General features: G+C 31.7%; 3 protein-coding genes across 4 annotated transcripts in view; 2 read left to right on the forward strand and 1 right to left on the reverse strand.

Moving 5' to 3' along the window:
* LOC111420161 (cell growth regulator with RING finger domain protein 1-like) overlaps positions 1 to 13941 on the reverse strand; it is a 78565-nt gene extending 64624 nt beyond the window's left edge. Inside the window, exon 1 of the mRNA XM_071197253.1 lies at positions 13582 to 13941. Within this exon, the coding sequence (XP_071053354.1) occupies positions 13582 to 13685 (104 nt within the window). The 5' untranslated portion in view covers positions 13686 to 13941. The remainder of the gene's footprint in view (positions 1 to 13581) is intronic.
* LOC139430371 (piggyBac transposable element-derived protein 3-like) lies at positions 4420 to 11044 on the forward strand. 2 transcript variants are annotated; one of them, XM_071197252.1, is made up of 4 exons: positions 4420 to 4670; positions 4736 to 5097; positions 5156 to 6339; positions 6400 to 11044. In XM_071197252.1, exon 4 carries the CDS (start codon positions 6483 to 6485, stop codon positions 7641 to 7643), a length of 1161 nt encoding a protein of 386 aa, XP_071053353.1. In that variant the 5' UTR covers positions 4420 to 4670; positions 4736 to 5097; positions 5156 to 6339; positions 6400 to 6482; the 3' UTR covers positions 7644 to 11044. The 2 variants fall into 2 exon arrangements, with proteins under 2 accessions (XP_071053353.1, XP_071053352.1); XM_071197251.1 differs by having other exon boundaries at positions 5156 to 11044.
* Positions 13942 to 14252: 311 nt separating the features above from the next.
* On the forward strand, positions 14253 to 15123 carry LOC111415920 (acylphosphatase-2-like). The gene is made up of 4 exons (XM_023047818.2): positions 14253 to 14428; positions 14487 to 14503; positions 14728 to 14837; positions 14899 to 15123. The coding sequence occupies exons 1-4, from the start codon at positions 14305 to 14307 to the stop codon at positions 15011 to 15013; spliced, it is 366 nt and encodes a 121-aa protein (XP_022903586.2). The 5' UTR covers positions 14253 to 14304; the 3' UTR covers positions 15014 to 15123.
* The last annotated feature ends 7958 nt before the right edge of the window (positions 15124 to 23081 follow it).

Genomic DNA, 23081 nt, shown 5'->3' on the forward strand with positions numbered 1-23081 from the left:
CACTGTTCATACTATTGGATATCATTGTACAGGGTGTTTAGCAAAAGCGATTAATTTATGCAATGTTTGGAGAACCATAACTTTGTTATTTTAAATGGAACACCCCGTATTTTTCTAAGGTTTCGGATAGCCTTATTAATTCTCTTTTATTTTTGTTAAGCATATGATATATCTAATACGTGTACTTTTTGAGAAAATTAGACTGTTTTAAAAATGTCAGTATAAACGTGATTTATTTACAAAATGTAGGCTATGGAACAACATTTTTGAACATATAAGTAAGTTTATGTCGAAAAAGATATAGGTGCAATACACAATATTAAAAAAAATACAATGAAGAATTAAGCAACAACCATTAACAAAACAAAATTAAAGTAAATGTTCAATATAGCCTCCTTGTTGTTGAACACAAGTTTCAATTCGTCTAAGAAATGAAACATTAACGTTCTGCAACATGTTTACGTTTATTGTTTCAAACGCATCGCGAATACGATTCATCATATTTGCTTTCGTCGTTGGTGGTTCTTCATATACCAAGCTTTTTACATATCCCCACAAAAAAAAATCTAATTTTGTCAAATCCGGAGAACGTGGTGGCCATCTAACAGGACCTCCTCTGCCTACCCACCGATCAACAAAAATTCTGTCTAAATGTCTTCTAACTATCCTACTATAGTGAGGTGGCGCACCGTCGTGCTGAAACCACATTCTTTGCCGAACGTTTAGTGGAACATCTCCTAAAAGTGCTGGCAGGTGATTTTCCAAAAAATTCCAATAAGATTCTCCGTTAACGTTTCCCTCGAAAAAATACGGCCCGATCAAACAAGATCCTACTATCCCTGCCCAGACATTTACAGACCATCGATGTTGGTGGTCTACTGGTCGTATAAAATGAGGATTGATAGTATCATAATAATGAAAGTTATGGCGGTTAACGTAGCCATTTTTGTGAAACGTTGCCTCATCGCTGAATAATAGATAATCAAAAAAATTATACTCTTGTTGAACTTTTTCTAATGCCCATTCCGAAAATTCTAGCCTTTTCTGGAAATCAGTTGCATCAAGTTCTTGTACTAATTGAATATGGTATGGATGAAATTTATATTTTCGTAAGATTCTTGAAACAGACGTTTGGCTGACGTTAAGCTCATTGCTTATTTTGCGTGTACTAGTGTGCGGGTTTTCAACTACCTTTAATAATACAGAAAGTTCGTTCTCTTCCCGAGTGGTTCGTTTCTCGCGATCTTTTTTTTCGTATTTGACGTGTCCTGTTCTTTCAAACCTTTCTTGAAGGTTTTCAAATGCTTCAACCCTAGGATGCCTACGCTCTGGAAATTGTTGAGCGTAAAGTCTAGAGGCAAGAAATGGATTTCGCTCTCCCGCACCCAAGAAATATACCATATCAATAAGTTCTTCTTGACTAAAATTCATTTTAATCAAACAACAGATTTTGGAAACACGTTATGAACAAACAAAGAGAAATCAAAACTTAATTGTTTGACACTTCGTATTGCTATAAAAATCTTTTCAAAGCCTACTTTTTTTTAATAAATCACGTTTATGCCGACATTTTTAAAGCAGTCTAATTTTCTCAAAAAGTACACGTATTAGAGATACCATATCCTTAACAAAAATGAAAGATAATTAATAAGGCTATCCGAAACCTTAGAAAAATACGGGGTGTTCCATTTAAAATAACAAAGTTATGGTTCTCCAAACATTGCATAAATTAATCGCTTTTGCTAAACACCCTGTACAATGATATTCAATAGTATGAACAGTGTTCGAAAGACCCAAGCTTTGTTTATCGACACCCCAAATTGCAATCTTCAATATTCAATATTAATGCAGATAACGAATTTTAAGTGACCACCTGAATTTTCAAACTTTTTCACAAAAAAAATAATAACTTGGCAACCTTGCATTCAAAATTTAAAAACAAGATATGCAGTCGTAGCATTTAAGACAGCAAATCAGAATATGTAAAAAAATACATAGCGTTCCATTTAAAAAAATGAAGTTGAGTATGGTCCTGGAATAGTGAAACACCCTGTATAGCTGAAAATAATTTTAATCGATACAGCTTTGATGGTAATATATGATGGCATAAAAACATTTCTTTTATTTTCAATAGTATAGCCACTATCTTCCGTCCCCGCACTATTGACTCACCCTGTATATTAAAATGAAAAGAAAACATCGTTTGAACACCACAAAAACCAGGCGGCCTGAAGGAACCCCAATGAGAGGGAGCTTTTATTGCTAAACAGAAACGAGAGGAAAATGGGAAAGTGATAGCGAGAAAAATAAAGAAAGAAATAAGTATAATAAGTAGAGATACAATCAGATCTTACTAAATAAAGCATGAAAGTGACATAGAACAAAGCAAAATTATAAGAAAATTGAATAAACAAAAAAAAAAGAAATATAAATTTTAAAAGAAATATCTTTGTTATTTGATTTTATTAGTTATTGACTCAATCATTCACACAGAATTCGAAATTGGCATTTCAAATGGGAAATTCTGATTAGTATTCTTATTATACTAGTGACGTAATCAAGTTGTATCCTCAAGATCAAGAATCAAAAGACAATATCGTCGTGAGTAGACACTTCACCACTGCAATTAGTTTGATGAGTTGCGATAAATATCTATTATTAGGTAAAAGCAAATTTTACTTGATTTTTTCTCATAAAAGATTTCTAAGGGAATAAACACATAACAAATTAAAATGAAATTCTGATATGATAATTCATAAATTTTCAATGCAGTCATAAGAAAATGACGTGAAATTCATAATCATTAAACCCCACGTCTCGTTTTTGACTCTTTCTCACAAAGGAAAATTTTAAATACACGACTTGGTCTTTTGGATATCTTTATACATCCCATCATTATTTACCGTGCCCCATGGTAATGGCTCACTACAAATATTTCGAAAACACACTAACTGTTCTTGTATATTGTTTGATGTCTGGTGGTTGTTAAGCGATTAAGTACTTAATGAAAAAACAAACGGCAGCGGTTGTCAGAGCATAAAAAATTACCATGTACAAATTTAGTTAGTCATAAGACATCCCTACCTCCAAACAGGTATTAGAATGGTTTGCAACTCGAATGCCCAGATGCCCAAAGCTGGTTTTTTCGAATATAGTCTTTCCGAACACAAACTTTTATTTTCCATATTCCATCGATTTACTATTAAAAACTCCTCCACAGTCTTCCGAAAACGTATTTGGTAAAATTTACGAGGAAATCTCTATCCGTCGAACTTCTTAAGACATAAAAAATGTTTAGTATAAAATGCTGACTATAAAATGATGACTGGGGTATGCAAGCCTCAGCTTATTGATTAACGAGGTTTCTTAGATGAATCAACGGTACTTCACGCTTTCTTTAGTATGTTCTTTCATTATAAGGAAAATAAAAATTACCCTGACAACTACAGAACTATAACTACTGAATACCACATGCAAGATAAGGAAAATAACTGAACCGACAAGAATGTCAGGCTACTTAAGAGACTGTGGAAGACATAAACACATGTCAACAGAAGGTAAAGTTTCAATTACAAATCATCTCGATCAGAGACTTCAAAAACAAAAAGTATGGTTGTATAGAAATGAGACCATTATGATAGGTTAGAGAATTACAGATTAGGAGGAATACAAGAAGAGCTAGTTATCGCGAATGTTATTAGATTCACAAGATCAAAACGAAGATACTTAAGAGACCATATCAATAAAATGAAAGGCGATAAATGGACGAAGTGGGCAAAGGAAGAAAAACCCACATCGAAGAAATTTCCTGGGACAACACCTAAGAGATGGCATGAAAACTGAACATACGCATCTCAAGAGGTTTAATAATTTATAATAGAAAGCACAAAACTTTATCTTAATGAAAGAACGAAAAGAAGAGAGATCAGTATATTTTTAAAGATATTATTAATCCATTTGGACCCTGTACGAGGCAATTTGCTAAAATTAAAAAAAGAGATAAGCATGTAACATTTATTTTTTAACGTTTTTACAAAAATTAAAAAAAACCTTTCGTCCAAATGGGTTAAATAAAGAATTATTTAATATAACTATAGTAATTATTGAAACTGATGAGTGTGACGTATTGTGATAAATTAGCACAAAGTGACAGCGAAGATAGTAAGTGGACAACGGAAAATAAAGAAGTAACAAGAAGATAATGGTTCTCACCAGCCCAAAGTAAAGCGAGCATAAAAATATAGGAAAAATAATCAAAGAAGAAATAGAAGCATTTTTTAGTTTAGTATTTATCTTCGGAACTATTCACGGGAATAAAGAGCCGATTGATATATTAATTAACAAAGAAGCAAGCTTTTGTCGTGCAATTGTATCAACTGCAATGTCATTCTCAAGGTTCATTCGTCAACGCGATGCGACAAAGTTACTTTCACGCCCACGAGGGTATAACGCGATGCCAAAAAAGGATCAAGATATTAAAGTTTTCAACAAACCTGAATAATTAAAGGATTTAATATTATCGTGGATTGCATTAAAGTGACAATCAAAATGGTACAAAAGACAAAAATAAAAAAACAAAAAGAAACTCTGGAATTACAGTACTATTCACATTAACATACACAGTTGAACAAAACATAAAAAATAATACTATTCAATACTACATACTAATAGTATATACATATATAAGTGTATAATAGTAAGTACAAATAAACTTAAAAGTAAACTACCTTTGCAGATGTTAATACTACACACCAAAGTTGAAGTCGAATTAGAACTGAATAGTCATTGACAAATTGTTAAGTTTATTAAAACTTTGTGGAACGATGGAAGCGATAAAGTGAAAATGTTACTTTGAGCAGCGACGATTGTAAGTTTGCATCATCCGCGGCATCGAGGAATTATAATTGAGGAAGTCGGAACAAACATTGATCTCGTGTGGCGTAATTCGGAATAGCAAAAGAAATTTGTTTCACAAGTTCAGGCGAGTCAACTGATCCGTTGATCAATTTATGCAGAAATATCACAATAGAGATCACTCGATGTCCCCGCAACGATCTCAAACCCAAAAACTACATCTTTGCGTGTAGATACAACAAGGTAAGTTGAACTATAAATTTTCTCTGTAAAGCGAAACGGTCAACATATGCATACACAGGGTTCCACAAAACCGAAGCATAACCAAGAACACTGTTACTATAAGCCATAAATAAAGTTTTAATGCAATATAGATTAATAAAAGGTCATTTGTCGTAATTTAATTGAACAAAATTACGTTCTTTGATGACAAAAGAACAGAACCGCAGATGAATGTAACCCAAGAAACAAATCAAAACATTTCCTAACAAATTCCACCTTATCACTGTATGTGCGATGCCGATTTGTGAAAACGTATATCTATTCGATATTGTTATACGAAGTGGAAGCATGAACTCTAGGAATTGATGGTATGAAGCGGATAAAAGCCTTTGAATAGTGGGTTTACTGAAGAATGCTGAAGATTTCTTAGGCAGAGTACGCCACCAATAATAAGTTGCTAAGAAGGAAGGGAACTGACGGAGAACTTCTAAATATGGTAAAACCCGGAAAACAAATTATCTAACAATAAGACATATTTATAGAGAGAAGAAATACAACTGTCTACGACATAATGGAAGGGAAGGTTGAAGAAAAAAGGGGTCCAGGGAGGAGAAAGTGGTCGTATTTGAAAAATGTAAGGGACGAACAGGCATTGACATCCATTCATTATTAACCCATTTAGTCCCACTGGTGTAAAAACGCGCCAGCGTTTTTAAAATTATTTTACAGCCATACATTTCCAAATTTAAAGGTGTTAGCTGTTTGTACGATAACAGTATAAGGTTGTTAGGCTATACATATCAAAATATTTCATAATTCTTGCTATTTAAACCATATTTACATCAATTCTTTTCTATTGAACATTTCTGTTCAAAATATACAATGAAAATAAAACTATTTTTAGTGCATAAAATTCTTCAAAATTTTTTCATTTGCAAGTTGTTAGTGCATACTTTCCTCATATATATCTTGAAACGCGAAATAAAAATATGGATTCTGAAAATACGACTTGAAACATTAATGGTGCAAAAACGCACCATTGGGACGATATATGAAGAGATATAAGGATTGCATCATCTTTCGTATTATTTGAAACCAGTTTAAACGCGTCTGTTAGGTGAATTTCCGAACGAATTTAGTCATTTATGGAATACTGCGTTAAGAGTGTGTTTTTGTGCAAAATGTCTCGGTTTCTCACAAAAAGGGAATGAGATGCTTCTCTAGAAGAAATTGTTAATGAACTGGAAATAGAGAGAAAGGGAGGTAATTCTTATATTATTTTGTTGTGGTTTAAAATTTATTTTTATTCGATATTGACTTTAGCCGTCGTGGATGCTGTTTATTTTCCTCCTCCGGTTGACTACCTAACACATGAGGAGTGTATAGACGACGAAAATTTAACTTTTATGAATTGTCCTCAGGACATAGACATCGCCGGTACTTACGAGGTACAAGTACCCAATGCAGACGAATACAATTCCTCAGACGATGAGTTCCTCGCGGTGAAACAACGCCGTCTTATGAAGGAAAAAGAAAATAGATTTGATATAAAATGGAAAAAAAGTCAGATCGATTACACACACTCCGCATTATCAATCGAATCTTTAGATCATGATGTTCTTCAAGAAAAACTTGTGGAAAAGACGCCTTTGGAATTATTTTTTTTATATTTCCATGATGAAATGCTAAATTTAATTATTAACTTTTCTTTAAAATACGCAGACGACAATAATCGACCAAACTTTCGTTTAGACAAAGAACAATTATTAAAATTTTTAGGTATTGTTTTACTTTCTGGATATCACACATTACCAACAATTCCTATGTTTTGGTCTAATGAAGAAGACAAAGGGGTCGAAATTGTCAAAAAGATCATGAGTCGTAATACATTTCAGAACATAAAACGAAACCTTTATTTATCAGATAACAGTCTATTAGATCCATCTGATAAATTTGCAAAAATACGAGCATTCCTTCAGCTTATAAACAAAAAAAAATTACAATTTGGTGTTTTTAGTCACAATTTATTTATTGATGAACAAATGGTTCCATATTTTGGGCGCCATTCATGTAAAATGTTTATCAAGGGGAAACCGGTAAGATTCGGTTTCAAACTTTGGTGTTTATGTTCATCTGACGGATATTTATTTCACATTGAACCTTACGCTGGAGCCGCAATGAAAACGGGAAAATCAAAATTAGGCTTGGGTGGTGAAGTAGTTATGCAATTACTCCCTGTAGTGAAAAATCCTCATGTTCAGCGGATATTTTTTGACAATCTTTTTTCATCGTTTGATTTGTTTGTTGAATTGAAAAATAAAGGTTTTTTTGCTACCGGTACTGTACGCGATAACAGAACGAAAAATTGTCCGTTAGAAAACATAAAATGTACTTCAAAGAAGGAAAGAGGTTTTTTTGATACAACTTATGATACCTGTTCAAAAATTTCTTTAGTACGATGGAAAGATAACTCCGTTGTCACTGTAATTACTAACCATTTGAATGTGGAGCCAATACAATCAATTAAGAGGTGCAACAGAAAGAAAAAGAAAGGAAACACTAGTTAATCAACCTTATGCGGTATCAGAATATAATAAATTCATGGGTGGTGTAGATTTACACGATAACGGAATAGCCAACTATAGAACAAGAGTATTAGGAAAGAAGTGGTGGTGGCCACTATTTATTAATTCATTGGATAGTGTCATAATAAACGCGTGGAAATTATACAATACTGTCAATAATACTAAAATGGCACAATTGGATTTTAAATCACATATTGCAGTTCGGCTAATGAAATATGAAAACGCAACACCTAATACTGAACGAAACACGAGGTCAAACAGAAAATTTCAATCTTCCAATGACCATTTAATAAAGAATCACGACTCTAAAGCTCGTAGAAGATGTAAAATATGCCATAAACATACTATACATATGTGAAGTAAGTGTAATGTTCATTTACATGTAGAGTGTTTTACGGACTATCACAATAAATCGTTATACTGTTAATCCCATTGGTGCGTTTTTGCACCAATTTTAGTTTAAATATTTTTTATATTAAACTTTATACTAAAGTTGGTATTTGTTAATATAATGTTGTATTAGTATTATTTTACGACTAATTTATTACTTAGTTAATAAATGATAATCAAAATTTTTGTGTGCTGTTGTTCACTTATCTTACCAGTGGTGCATTTTTGCACCATCTCATATCTCAAAAACAATTTTTTGTTTCAAACACCTGTGTACATTTTTATACTCTTCATTCCATCTTATCTTAAGGAAAAGTATAAAAAATCAATTTTTTTAAACATAAAGCAGCTTGGGACTAAATGGGTTAAGAACAGCAGAAAACATGAGCACTCTGCCGAAATTATCGCCAACCTTCAATAATGGAGAAAACATCTTAATAAGAAACGAAGAAATTTTTTTAAGCAATCAATTTGTAATCTGCCTAGACCAATTTGTAATCTTTGACAGTGAGAAGTGGATTGAACTTACGAGAATATTTAACAATCCATCATCAGCATAAAGCAGCAAAGCACTATGAACAGGCCTGGGCCTAAGTGACTACCATGAAGTGACTAAAGTAATGTTAGATATGTTATTATTAATTTTTACACCTTGATATCTATCCGAAACATAAGTTACCAACCACAACAGTAGGCCGAAAGATATCTTATAACCAGTTTGGCCAGGAGCACCCAATAATTCAGCTTGTCAAAGGCTTTGCTAAAATCAGTATAAATAGCGTCGACGTGCCAATTTTCATTCATCTTCGCTATCGAAGGTTAGCGTTCACGTCCGCAAAGGTCTCTGATAAGATCCTCAAAGTTTAAACCTGTCTAATTCCAGTCCACGTTTGCCCCTCCATCTTTGTTCAACCTTCACAGCACTTACTTGCTGCTCGTGTGCGACGTCCATGGGATCTTTAGAATTCTTTAGTACGTCCACATTTTAAATGCTTCTATATGATTCATACTGACAGTCTTGAGAGTCCAAGTTTCCACTCCGTATAGCAGAGTTCACCATGCATAACACTTTGTGAGTTTCAGCCGTACCTATAGCGACGTCTAATCGTTCATCGCACAGTACTTTCCTGAATGCAATGAAATTTTGACTCGCTTGCTCCACTCTAGATTTTACTTCCATGTGATTATCAAGTCTCGAGTCGATCCAACAACCCAGGTATCTTCTTACAAGGTTCCATCTCACTCCATCCACCCTGACAGGCATGGAAACGTTTGAAATTGCGCGATATTAGCATTACTTTCGTTTTACCGATGTTTATGGCCATATTGAACTGCTTGCATGTCCTATTTGCTCTTGTCATAACATTTTTGTGAGAGAACTTGCAGACTAAACAGAGCCTTTCTCGTGTCCAGCTCCTTTCGAAAGTCAAACTGTTCAGAGCCAATGATATAAAGCCAGTGTATAATTTTCAACAGGATTTTAAGGGCGTGGCTCATTAAACTTATAAGTAATCGTTACATGTCTTTGCTTCTTGGACATCGGTATAAAAATTGACTCGAGCCAGTCTTGTAGAATTTTACTTGACCTATATATCACGTTAAACAACATCAAGAACAGGTCCACATTTCCCTCACTTATCAGCCTAAACATCTCTGAGATTATCCGATCGGGACTTTTATTATTTTTCAGCTGGTTAATCGCGTGTACAATCTCACTCCTTACTATTTCAGGTCCCTCTGTAGGTCCATCAATGGTGTCTTTCGTCCGCGAACACGTTCCGAACATACCTCTCCCACTGCTCCACCCTCTCCTTCTCCCCATAAATCACTCTGCCATCCGAGTTCTCCAACACACTTGGCATTTTCTTATTAACGCGCAGTATTCTTTTTATTTCCTTATGCATGATGTGTATGTCATTCTTGCGTTGAAGTTCCTCGATTTCCTCACATTTGTCCCTCATCTAGTTCTCGTTTGCCGCCCTGATCTTCCTCTCAATTTCCCATTCAATCTCTTATACTCCCTCCTGATGATTGTTGGCTTCTCTCCTCTTGTCCATCAAATTCGGAATCTCCTGAGCCATCCATTCTTTCTTCTTCCTCACTCTTGGTTCTATAGATTTCTGTTTATTACTCCTACAACTATATCTTTAATACTGCTCCAGATGTTTTCTATATCTAACTTATCATTTTTTAAGCTTGATTTCAGTATTCACAGCTCTCTGTTCCGTTGTTCGGACGTAGCTGGTCTAGCTCTTTCCTCCCTCAGGATTCCCAGGTCAATTCTCTTTCCCACCCCTCTCTTTGGCATTACCATCAGCTTAGTCGTATATTAGTCACTACTGGATTATGATCAGATCCTATATCGGCCCCCAGATCAGTTTTCGCATTTACTTGTACTACGGAATCATTCATACAAAAGTATTTTTTGTTGAATACCAGATTAGTATCTACAGCTCGGCCATGAAGAAAGCCATATTGTTGTTGAAATAATAGAAGGTTGTATTGAATTATATAAAGTATCATAAACGATTTTTCAAAGACCTAGTTAACTATGGTGGAGAGTTTTTTGTAAAGAATAAAAAACAAATCATAAAGATAACCAAATTACAAGTTACGCAAAATACTTCAATAACCATTTATATCCTTGTAGGAAATCGATGAACTCAATCTCAAATTTTTCGTTAGTTGTCATTAAAGGCTTTGGTTGGGGGCTCCTATATATACAGGCTGTCCCGAAACTCAACGTCAAGCGGGCACCGGGTGAGAGGCCAACCCATACCTGTTCTGGTAAAAATGAGAAAAAAATTCCATGTCTCTTAGTTAAGTAGTAATAGACATATTTTTGAAAACGTTAAAAATCGGTCCTGTACATCATATCTTTAGGTACTATGGTCAGAAATGTTCGCAATTTAATAGCGATTTTGTAAATAATGTATTCCTTATGAACCATACTACTGTAGAAGTCACAAATCAAACAACAAAAATCGTTAGTTTTGCAAAAAAATATATTAATTTGATTGAGTTAAGGTTGAAAGAATTTATGTCTATCAAGTTTGACACACGATTTCTAAAAAAAGGAGTAGTACAACACCCTTGGTAAGTAATTTTAAAAGATGGCCTGTTTAGTCAAGTTTCCAAAATGGTACAACACTTGCCATTTTTGTTATCATAAAAAATATTATTGCCTGTTTTTCTGCAAAAAACACGTTATTTAAAAAATTCATACTTTTGTATGTTATTTGTATTTACATTTTATTTCCTCTTAACTTTGCTAGAAGATGTGCCAGTCAATATCTACGAACTACAAAATGTGGTTTCAACAAGATGGTTGCCCGTATGTCTTGCAAAAAGACTCTTTCAAATAAAGTTAACCTAAAGACACAATTAAACAAACAAATTTATTTATTATAAATTTTATAGCATTATTTTCTTAAAACTAAGGCAAATGCTCAAATTATTTACCGTCGGCACTAATACAAGCTCTGCATCGTCACAGAAAACATCTTTTTACTAGTTGTGCAAATCTCTTTGTATTTATTTCTTCTGCTGCTGTATAAATATTGTGGCGCAGTTCGGCAAGATTTTCAATCGATTTTTAATACACTGTTTCTTTTATGCAATCCTAATTAGAAAATCAAGGGGATTTAGACCCAGAGAATGAGGAGGCCAAGTAATCGAACCACGACGCCCAATCCATCTTTCTGGGTATTCTGTATGCAATCCCGTACAGGACAAGCATAATGAGCTGGGCAACCATCTTGTTCAAACCACATTTCTCTGTAGATATTGAGTAGCACATCTTCTAACAAAGTTGTTAAATCATTTTGGAGGAAATACAGATAACATAGAAAGTATGAATTTTTTAAATAACGCGTTTTTGGCAGAAAAACAGGCAATAATATTTTTTAGGAAAAGAAAAATGGTAAGTGTTATACCATTTTGGAATCTTGACTAAACAGGCCATCTTTTAAAATAACTTGCCAAGGGTGTTGTACTAGTCCTTTGTTTAGAAATCGTGTGTCAAACTTAACAGACATAAATTCTTTCAACCTTAACTCAATCAAACTGATACTTTTTCTTGCAAAACTAACTACTTTTGTTGTTCGATTTGTGACTGCTATAGTAGCATGGTTCATGAGGAATACATTATTAGAAAAATCACTATTAAATTGCGAACATTTCTGACCGTAAAGATACGAAGAAGATGTACGGGAACGATTTTTAACATTTTCAAAAATATGTCTATTACCACGTAACTAAGAGATATAGAATTTTTTTCTTATTTTTACCAGAACAGGTATGGGTTGGCCTCTCACCCGGTGTCCGCTTGACGTTGAGTCTCGGGACACCTGTATGTAAATTTTGGTACGAAGTTTGATTTCTGTATAGGTCATGCGAACTAGTCTTTATAAGGCTTTAGCAAAGAACAAAGAAGTAGAAGATACAATTAATGAATGTGATTACGAAAGCAAAGCGGTCAAGGTGTAACATATTAAAAATTAAAGTCGGGTTGAAGCCATAAAGTTGTAATGTATCAACAATAATAGATGTCATTATAAAACAGCACATGAAAATAGATTTGTTAGAGTTCAAAATAATCAAAATATTATGTGCAGAAGTTGTATAAAATAAGTACGAAGGCTTTCACAGTGTTAGTTCTAGTTTTAATTTTAGTTCAAGTTATATAAAAATTATAAAAAAAATAATTCAATTTATCTACTCCAATTCAACACAACATTTTTTTTAATGTAGTGTCAACTTATCTAACATAAGTGTAAAAAAAGGTCGTTCAGATTCACAATAAGTGTAAAAGAAATAAAATTCAAGTAGCACAACGAAGTATTACGTCACCGTATCATTGGAGTTACTGGTCTATTTACTTCGTAGAGGCGAAGAAGTAAAAGTGTGTTGTATCTACATTATTAAATTATGTAAAGAACTATACGTAATCTTATTGTAAAAAAAATCTTATGATTAAAAATAATCATCTAAGAAATGAAAAGTAAAACCTTAATATTTCTAAAAGGATTTAACAAATTGTAGTAATATATTAAAATTATTAACAAAGTATAATATCAGTTAAATTATTACTATCATCTTCTGAGTCATAACAAGTTTTATTAGCATCTTTATTATTCTTAAGTAATAGGTAGTAATAAAGTGCTTTTTTTAATGTTAAGGGGACTAATTTGTTTAGCAACATAACAATAAAATGAGTAATTATTTCTATAATTTTTTACTGCTGAAAAGAAATCAAATTCTTCTTTATAACTTTTCTTCCCAAGAATAATTATAAGATAAACGATGATATCTTTATTATTAGAATTTTAAATTGTTCATGATTAAGAGATAAGCCACAACACAATGAATTAACTTAAAAAAAATAAAGTATCAAATGGAATGTTTAATAATCAAGTTTGTATTGCCTTAAAAATGTAACATTCAAATAATGTTGAAAAACATTGTTTGCTAGAATGTCTATTTTTAAGCAAATATTTAAAAACCAAAAACAAGGTATATTTAAACTAACCTGGTAATAAACAGGATCATGGCGCAAAAACAGAAAAACACCGCCAGAATAGATAGTATGTTTGAAAGTTCGGCTACAGACACCAACATGCTTGTTATCGTCATTTTTGGGAACCCGTTTACGGTGATGGTTTAACTCCCGTACTCACATCGTATCGTCAAGAAGAACACTGTCAGTTGCTCGTGTTGTTAAAATACCAAATTGTAAAGACCACGTCCCGCTTCGCCCGTTCTAAACCGCTACGTATTCGTTCATTTCGGCACGTTACGTCACGAAATGTCACCTGAAGATTTAAATCAAACACACGATTCCTTCACTTAAAATGAATGAAACCTATCGAATTTTACTTATCAAAATAAACTATTATAATATCACAGATAAACGTACCGTTTTTGATGTAAACGTCATAGATACAGCGTAATAATAACCACAAACAACATATGATTCAATTTGACAGTTCGAATGACAGATGAGTGACGTTGCGCCATCTCTTGAGAATGAATTAAATTTGATGTTTCCTCCAAATAGATAACTTAAACAAAATTAAATAAACAGATAAAAATAATATTTATTATAATATTTTTAGTGTATAAATAACCACTTGAACACGTTTTAGTAATCATATTATTTTTATATTTGACAGGTTATTATTATTATATTACGCCATCTCTTGGCAACCCTTAAATATTTACATTTCGATCAATCAGACAGCTTGAAACTTGAATGGTGAATGTTATTATACAAGCTCTTTGGTTATTCGTTTTAGGTGTTTTACTATCAGATCATACGAATTATAATATGAGCCGAAAGTTATCGGTCGATTTTGAGGTGTACGGAAGAGTACAAGGTGAGATAAATCGCCTTCAATTATATTCACTTGACATAACCTTACTTTTTAATTGTAGGAGTGTTTTTCCGCAAGGTAAATCATAAATTATGTTTAAATTTCGCATTAACTAATGTCCCTATAACATTACAATTCTATAAATATAATATTGAAAACGAATTTGATAAAATTATAAAGTCTGTGTTGACGTTTATATGACTTATATGACAGGTGTGAAATGTGTTGCCTACATTCAGTTTTGTTAAATTTAATTTTATAATTTTTTAAAATTTATTTTTAACTAAATTTTTTTAATGTAGTATACTCAACAAGAAGCTAAAAAGTTGGGATTAACCGGATGGTGTATGAATACTGAAAAAGGAACTGTTCAAGGAATTTTAGAGGGCGACTCAGAAAAAATTAGCCAAATGTAAATTATTACAAAAATCTCTTTTTATTAAATCTTTTAAATTAATTTTTTGTTAAATTAGGAAACGTTGGTTGGAGAAAACGGGGAGTCCTTCATCACGTATCGATAAAGCGGTTTTCTCCAATGAGAAAGAGGCGAAAAGTGGTCAATTCAGCAGCTTTGAAATTCGTCGCTAAATTTTCAATATTTTTTTGTAAAAATTGATTCATTCGAGTGGATTTGAACAAATTGTGATATTTATTTGCTAGGATTGTTATTTAATTAATAAATTATTGTAATAATAATATATATGTGCTCTTATTTTATAGCTGAAAATGTTATTTTCTAATGTGTAATTTTTTAACGCAATATCTAAAATATGCAGGTGTTATTTATTTAACTATTGAGTAAATGATACCAGTATGGTTATCATACGGTAACGAAACGTCTTACTTTGAACAATAAGTTTAACCAAAAGTACTTTTAAAATTTCGATGGACGAAAAGGAAAAAGTAAGTTTAATTAATTTTTATTGAGGTCAAGTGTTTCTACATTAAGCGATAATTAATTTAATTAAAACTGAGTTTAATTGAATTAAGTTAGTTTTACGTTCTTGTCAATCGTGTTCGTTTTAACTTTGCAAACGTCTACCATCTTATGTCAAGACGACGTAAGATGGTGTCAATTAATTGTAATAATTCGATGACATTCGGAAAGCGGAAAAAGTCGTCACCTCAAAAAGAGACTTCCTATTGAAGTTGGCATGCCAAGGGATTTTGAGAAAGACGGTCGAAAATGGAATAATAATAACCCCCGGTATGTTTCCACTATGGGCGATGATGCGTCAGAAGAAAAAGCGCAGGCGAGTGAGTACGTAAATTAAAATTTAACATTTTCAAGAATTGCTATACAACGAAAAATAGTTATATATCTTTAAAGATGTTACATTATATTATAAATCGCGAAATCCTTAATAAACTAATAGTCTCTTTCGAAACTCAGTAATATTAAATACGGTGTGCCATAGGGTTCCATATTGGGTCCTATTTTATATCTTATTTATATCAATGACCTACCTAATGTACTAGGTGAAAATACTTGTTTGAATGCGGCTACAGCGGTACAAAGTAATACATTTGAATTAGCTAAGGTTTGGTTTAATAGCAATAACCTGACCCTAAATGCAAGTAAGACAGTTAACCTGGTCTTCACCTTGCGCACAGATGACCAGGTGGAACCTATTCCTGAATGCAAGTTTCTGGGTTTATATCTAGACTCTTTATTCTGCTGCTTTTTTGCCTATCTGTCACTGTTTCCACTCATGCGCTGCGAACAGTGTAGTTCTTACTGCAATAATCTCATATCACTTATGGACTAATAGCCTGGGGCCACTCTAGTATGGCTAAGCGAATCTTCGTGATACAAAGAAGAGCAATAAGAATAGTTGGTGGTCTGGGATATTGCGACAATTGCAGAAAAACTTTTAGAATGCATTAAATACATTACAAACAATACGGATTTGCAAACAAAACCAATATACAGGGTATCCAATTAGTGCGATATCGGACGATATCTCCTTACAGGGTGTCGCTAGAAGAAAATGTTTATATATAAAGTTGTTTGGTGCTCGAAGCTGCATAACTTAAAAATATTTTTGTTTATACAGGGTGTTGCAAAACAAAGTACAAGGTACAACTTCGTAAATTTAAATGGAACACCCCATATTTTATTACATTTTTGAATTACCGTTAAAATTCGACATACTTTTTGTTAAGCATTACCTATACCAAAATTTTACCGTTTTTGAAATATTCAACATTTTGTGAAAAAATCTCCGTCTGCACGTGTCTATAAAAGAAAGCATACCCAATTTATTTAAGACCCTACAAAGCAAGTCTTTTGTAGATTATTAATGCATAGTTACTGTAACTTCATGCCCCTATAAAAATCTGATAACCTACTACAGGCTATTCGTAATATTGTACTCAATACTAGAAACTTGAAATAGCTATATCTCATTTTTTTTAAATGGAATGCCTCATATTTTTTTATCTTAAATTATTCGCCAAGTGTTAAGGTTTCTTTTTTATAAAGCATGTCCTTTACCTATTTGCAATAGTTATCAAGTAATTTACGCTTTTTACAAATTTCTACTTTAATACCCATTTGATTTCAAAAAATGTTTGTTGGTTGGCTATGAAAATAATAATTGATGACAACAAAGCAAAAGAATGCTTTGAATTTGACAGTCTGCTAAATTTGTACAAACTAATAATATTCAAGATGAATTAATAAAAATGGTTTACTGTTTGGGTGCAAGTGATGAAAATTGTTTATTAGCAAGCAGAATTTATGCACAAAGGTTTCCAGAAGCTGAACGCCATCCAAATTGTTTAGCATTCGAAAGACTTAAGGAAAGATTCGAAAGAACCGCCAATGTAAATTATGAGTCAAAATTACAAAGAGAAAAAACAGCAGCAAGTACAGAAAATGAAATGTTAGTCAAGCCGTAGTAGAGAATCCGCATATTTCTTGCAGACAAATTAAGCAACAGTTAGGCATTAAGAGATCCACTACCAACAAAATTATTAAACAACATAAATTCCATCCTTACCATATACTACGTTGGGCGTTAGAAAAAAATCAACAACAACCTGCCTTTTTTGATTATGTATTGATGACAGACGAAGCTACCTTCCATAAAAATGGATTTGTTAACCGTCACAATTTTCATTACTACTCTGATGAAAATCCAAGATATCTGAGAGCATTAGACCATCAACACAGATGGCCACTTAATGTATGGGGCGGCATCATGGGAACAAAGGTATTCGGGCCATGTCTTTTTAATGAAGCTGTAAATGGTCATAACTTTCTAAATTTCTTGCGGACTGATTTGGATAATGCTTTCGAGGATTTACCACTTCAAACGGTGAGGCGAATGTGGCTACAGTTAGATGGAGCGCCTCCCCATTTCAGTCGTCCTGTGAGGGAGTATTTAAATTTACATTTTCAAAACAAATGAATTGGTAGGGGAGGACCGGTTTCTTGGCCGCCCAGATCTCCTTTTGAATTATTACTTTTAGTTTTTGAGAAAACAATATTTGAAGTTTTGGAAATATTTTTGATGTTGCTATTTTAATCGATAACTTTCAAAATTCGCTTTACAAATAATTTCTTGAAGGATCCTTGTGGAAATATCACCAATTATTAGTTAAAGAGCCTCTTTGTAATGCAATAAGCCGTTTTGAAAAATCATTTTTAGTTTATGAAAAATAAGTTTTTGAAATGATCGACAATTTTTTCGAATTTTGCAATCTTCGACGATTAAGCTTTAAAAATTCATATAAAATCCATTTCTTGGAATATGAGTATGAAAATTTCCCTAAGTGTTAATAAGAGTGTCCTCTTTCTAATGAACCAACACGTTTTGAATAATTACTTTTAGTTTTTCAGAAAACAATATTTGAAGTTTTGATAAAATTTTCGATGTTGCAATTTTCATCGATAATTTTCAAAATTTGCTATACAATTAATTTCTTGAAGCATCCTTGTGAAAATACCACCAATTATTAATTAAAGTATCCTCTTTTTAATGCAAACAGCCGGTATGAAAAATCGCTTTTAGTTCTTGAGCAATAAATTTTTGAAATAATCGACAACATCTTCGAATTCTACAATTTTCGCCGATTAAGATTTAAAAATTCGTATAAAATCCATTTCTTGGAATATGAGTATAAAAATTTTCCAAAGTGTTAATAAGAGTGTCTTCTTTCCAATGAACAATACATTTTAAATAATTACTTTTAGTTTTTCAGAAAACAATATTTGAAGTTTTGATAAAATTTTCGATGTTGCAATTTTCATCGACAATTTTCAAAATTCGCTATACAATTAATTTCTTGAAGGATCCTTGTGGAAATATCATCAATTATTAATTAAAGTATCCTCTTTTTAATGCAAAAAGCCGTTATGACAAATTGCTTTTAGTTCTTGAGAAATAAATTTTTGAAATAATCGACAATTTTTTCAGGTTTTACAATTTTCGCCGATTAAGTTTTAAAAATTCGTATAAAATCCACTTCTTCTAATATGAGTATGAAAATTTCCCAAAGTGTTGATAAGAGTGTCCTCTTTCCAATGAACCAACACGTTTTGAATAGTTACTTTTAGTTTACCAGAAAACAATATTTGAAGTTTTGATAAAATTTTCGATGTTGCAATTTTCATCGATAATTTCCAAAATTCGCTGTACAATTAATTTCTTGAAGGATCCTTGTAGAAATATCACCAATTATTAATTAAAGTGTCCTCTTTTTAATGCAAAAAGCCGTTATGAAAAATCGCTTTTAGTTTTTGAGACACAAATTTTTGAAATATTCGACATCTTCGAATTTTACAATTTTCGCCGATTAAGTTTTAAAAATTCGTATAAAATCCACTTCTTGGAATATGAGTATGAAAATTTCCCAACGTGTTAATAAAACTGTCCTCTTTCCAATGAACCAACCCGTTTTGAAAAATAGTTTTTAGTTTTTGAGAAAACAATATTTGAAGTTTTGATAAAATTTTCGATGTTACAATTTTCATCAATAACTTGCAAAATTCGCTATAAAATTAATTTTTTGAAGGATCGTTGTGGAAATATCACCAATTATTAATTAAAATATCCTCTTTTTAATTGAAGAAGCCGTTTTGAAAAATCACTTTTAATTTTTGGGAAATAAATTTTTGAAATAATCGATAATTTTTTGGAATTTTAAAATTTCCGCCGATTAAGATTTAAAAATTCGTATAAAATCCATTTCTTGGAATATGAGTATGAGAATTGCCCAAACTGTTAATAAGACTGTCTTCTTTCCATTGAACCAACCCGTTTTGAAAAATTGCTTTTAGTTTTTGAGAAAACAATATTTGAAGTTTTGATAAAATTTTCGATGTTGCATCGATAACTTGCAAAATTCGCTATAAAATTCATTTTTTCAAGGATTCTTGTGGAAATATCACCAATTATTAATTAAAATATCCTCTTTTTAATGCAAAAAACCGTTTTGAAAAATCACTTTTAATTTTTGGGAAATAAATTTTTGAAATAATCGACAATTTTTTGGAATTTTACAATTTCCGCCGATTAAGTTTTAAAAATTCGTATAAAATCCATTTCTTGGAATATGAGTATGAGAATTGCCCAAACTGTTAATAAGACTGTCTTCTTTCCATTGAACCAACCCGTTTTGAAAAATTGATTTTAGTTTTTGAGAAAACAATATTTGAAGTTTTGATAAAATTTTCGATGTTGCAATTTTCATCGATAACTTGCAAAATTCGCTATAAAATTCATTTTTTCAAGGATTCTTGTGGAAATATCACCAATTATTAATTAAAATATCCTCTTTTTAATGCAAAAAGCCGTTTTGAAAAATCACTTTTAATTTTTGGGAAATAAATTTTTGAAATAATCGACAATTTTTTGGAATTTTACAATTTCCGCCGATTAAGTTTTAAAAATTCGTATAAAATCCATTTCTTGGAATATGAGTATGAGAATTGCCCAAACTGTTAATAAGACTGTCTTCTTTCCATTGAACCAACCCGTTTTGAAAAATTGCTTTTAGTTTTTGAGAAAACAATATTTGAAGTTTTGATAAAATTTTCGATGTTGTAATTTTCATCGATAATTTTCAAAATTCGCTATAAAATTAATTTCTTGAAGGATCGTTGTGAAACTATCACCAATTATTAATTAAAATATCCTCTTTTTAATGCAAAAAGCCGTTTTGAAAAATCATTTTTAATTTTTCAGAAATAAATTTTTGAAATAATCGACAATTTTTTCGAATTTTGCAATTTCCGCCGATTAAGTTTTAAAAATTCGTATAAAATCCATTTCTTGGAATATGAGTATGAGAATTTCCCAAAGTGTTAATAAAAGTGTCCTCTTTCCAATGAACCAACCCGTTTTGAAAAATAACTTTTAATTTTTGAGAAAACAATATTTGAAGTTTTGATAAAAATTTTTAAGTCGCAATTTTCATCGATAATTTTCAAAATTCGCTATACAATTAATTTCTTGAAGGATCCTTGTGAAAATCATTATATGTTTATAGGAGCGAAAATGTTATTATTATAATTTTTTATTGCATTACAAAATCTTTTTGGTATATTCGTCTTATTTCCCTGGCGGATTTAAGCAATTTGTAACACACACTTATTCGTGTAGTGTTAGTGGGGATAATTGAAATTCGCGGCTGGTGTCGATTGTCGATTGCACAAAATGACGCATCCCGTTTTAAAAAATTTAAGCTTCAAATCGTTTATAAAAGAATAAACAAAATCAATGTGTTAGATAAACTTGTTTAAGAGCAGAGAAGAGAAAGTTTTGCAAACGAAAACGTTTACCTTTCTTTTAAGTTTTAATGTAAAAGGTTTGCGATAGAGCGAAATCCGCTTTTTGATGTGTTGTGTTGATGTGGAAACAGTGGTTAGAGACGTGCCCTCGAATTTCCCTTAGGATTTTAAATTTATTATTATATAAATAACATCATAATCATGGACGTAAGTTTCTATCATAATTTTCGTATCTTTTTTTAAGTTTTAATTTGTTTTATTTGATTTTGTTATAAGTAAAAGTGAAAGGAAGTTATAATCGTTTTAGTACTTGGAAAGGAATTCGATATTTGATCTATTTAAGTCCTTTTTATAATATCAAGGTACGCATATAAAAATTGTCGTTATAGGTTATTGTATCTTTTAATTTTATTTTATTTGAAATTCAACGCGATTTTTAAATAGAATTTTTTGCATTATTATAATACGTCAAGGTTAAAGAGTAACGTGAATGCTTTTTAAAAACTGCATGATGTGTTGTTCGTTTTTGTACGAATTCATAAAACTAAAAATTATATTCAAAGTATTATATACGTTCGGGACAGATTAAATGATTTTGTATGGATATTTTAAAATAATTAAGAAGGTATAATAAAATTAAACATTAAAAGAAAGTTAAGCGAAATAATTATAAAAGTGTATAATTATAATAAAAGTAGTATTAGCTAATAGACAATCTATCACTTAAACTTGAAACTTTTATTTGAAACAGTTTTCTTTAAAACCACAAATAGCGAAATTATTGACTATATTCCAGACATTTGACATACCCTGTATATGCAGATCTTCAAGAATTGATGGATAGAAATCACTGGAACCAAGGCTATTACTTTGTTACACTGAATTTGTCCAGAAGTATGGGAAATTGGAAAATGGCCAGAAGAATGGACGAAGTCTGTATATATCCATTACATAGGAAAAGGCCAAACGGTGAATGTAACTATACAAGTATTACTGTATATCATACAAAAAAGACTCAAAACCTAACTTCTCCCAAATATACCCTTACAATAAGCGGGTTTGTGCTGGGACGAGGCATAAGAGACCAAATTTTAAATCTAAGACTGAAGATGATTGAAAAGCTTTATGAATATAATATCTCAGCCCTATTCTGTTCCCTGGACTACAGAGAGGGAACGCTGGAATAAACTTCTTCTTCTTTATCATTTCTCCTAGATGCTACAACTACGTCTGTTCCTTTCCATATTCTTCACTTCCTGCACACTTCTTGGAGACTGGTTAAAATCTGGAGAGATCACCGTATCCGCAAAAAACTAAAACAAGACTTCAGAAATCTTTAGTGTTTTCTATTGCAATACATACAAAGCAATACAATGTATATAATTCAGAATTCTGTACCACAAATGCTGTATGTCGAAGAAGGATGAAGCTTTTGAAATTACAGTGAAGACCGGTTATAACGAGCAGTCAAGGGACCGAAAAAATTGCTCGCTATAGACGGTACCTCGTTATAACCAAGGTTGTCGTAATATGTAACATAAATTTCAATACTTGTGCAAAAAGTAGTAACCAGCAATTTTAAAAACGAATTAAAAAAATCTTTTTGTTTCTGCACTTTTACAATGAAATTGTTGTTTATTTACTATCAGAAATTAATCACTATGAGAAATTTTGTTTGCTTTAAAAGTATACGATTGAAAAGGTAAAAACAAAAAAATATATTATCATGTTTTTGTCATTTTTCATAACTTTATTGTTTAAGACAGACACAACTACCTAATAGACGAAAACTAATTAACTAAACATCTATACTATTATACATCTAAAATTAATTTTTATTGAAATATTCTCGGATGTTTTTCTGTTTTATGCTTTTATGTAATAATTCCTGGCGAATATTTTTGTTTATTGTATCGC

Source organism: Onthophagus taurus, chromosome 7 (assembly GCF_036711975.1).
Source record: "Onthophagus taurus isolate NC chromosome 7, IU_Otau_3.0, whole genome shotgun sequence".
NCBI classification, from domain to species: Eukaryota; Metazoa; Arthropoda; class Insecta; order Coleoptera; family Scarabaeidae; genus Onthophagus; species Onthophagus taurus.

What these genes read in the sequence shown, in the direction of transcription:
- LOC139430371 (XM_071197251.1), top strand. Translation starts at nt 6,483, where the DNA reads ATGAATTGTCCTCAGGACATAGACATCGCCGGTACTTACGAGGTACAA.
- LOC111415920 (XM_023047818.2), top strand. Translation starts at nt 14,305, where the DNA reads ATGGTGAATGTTATTATACAAGCTCTTTGGTTATTCGTTTTAGGTGTT. An exon ending in TCAGAAAAAATTAGCCAAAT is followed by an intron (nt 14,838 to 14,898) that starts GTAAATTATTAC and finishes TTGTTAAATTAG; the next exon opens with GAAACGTTGGTTGGAGAAAA.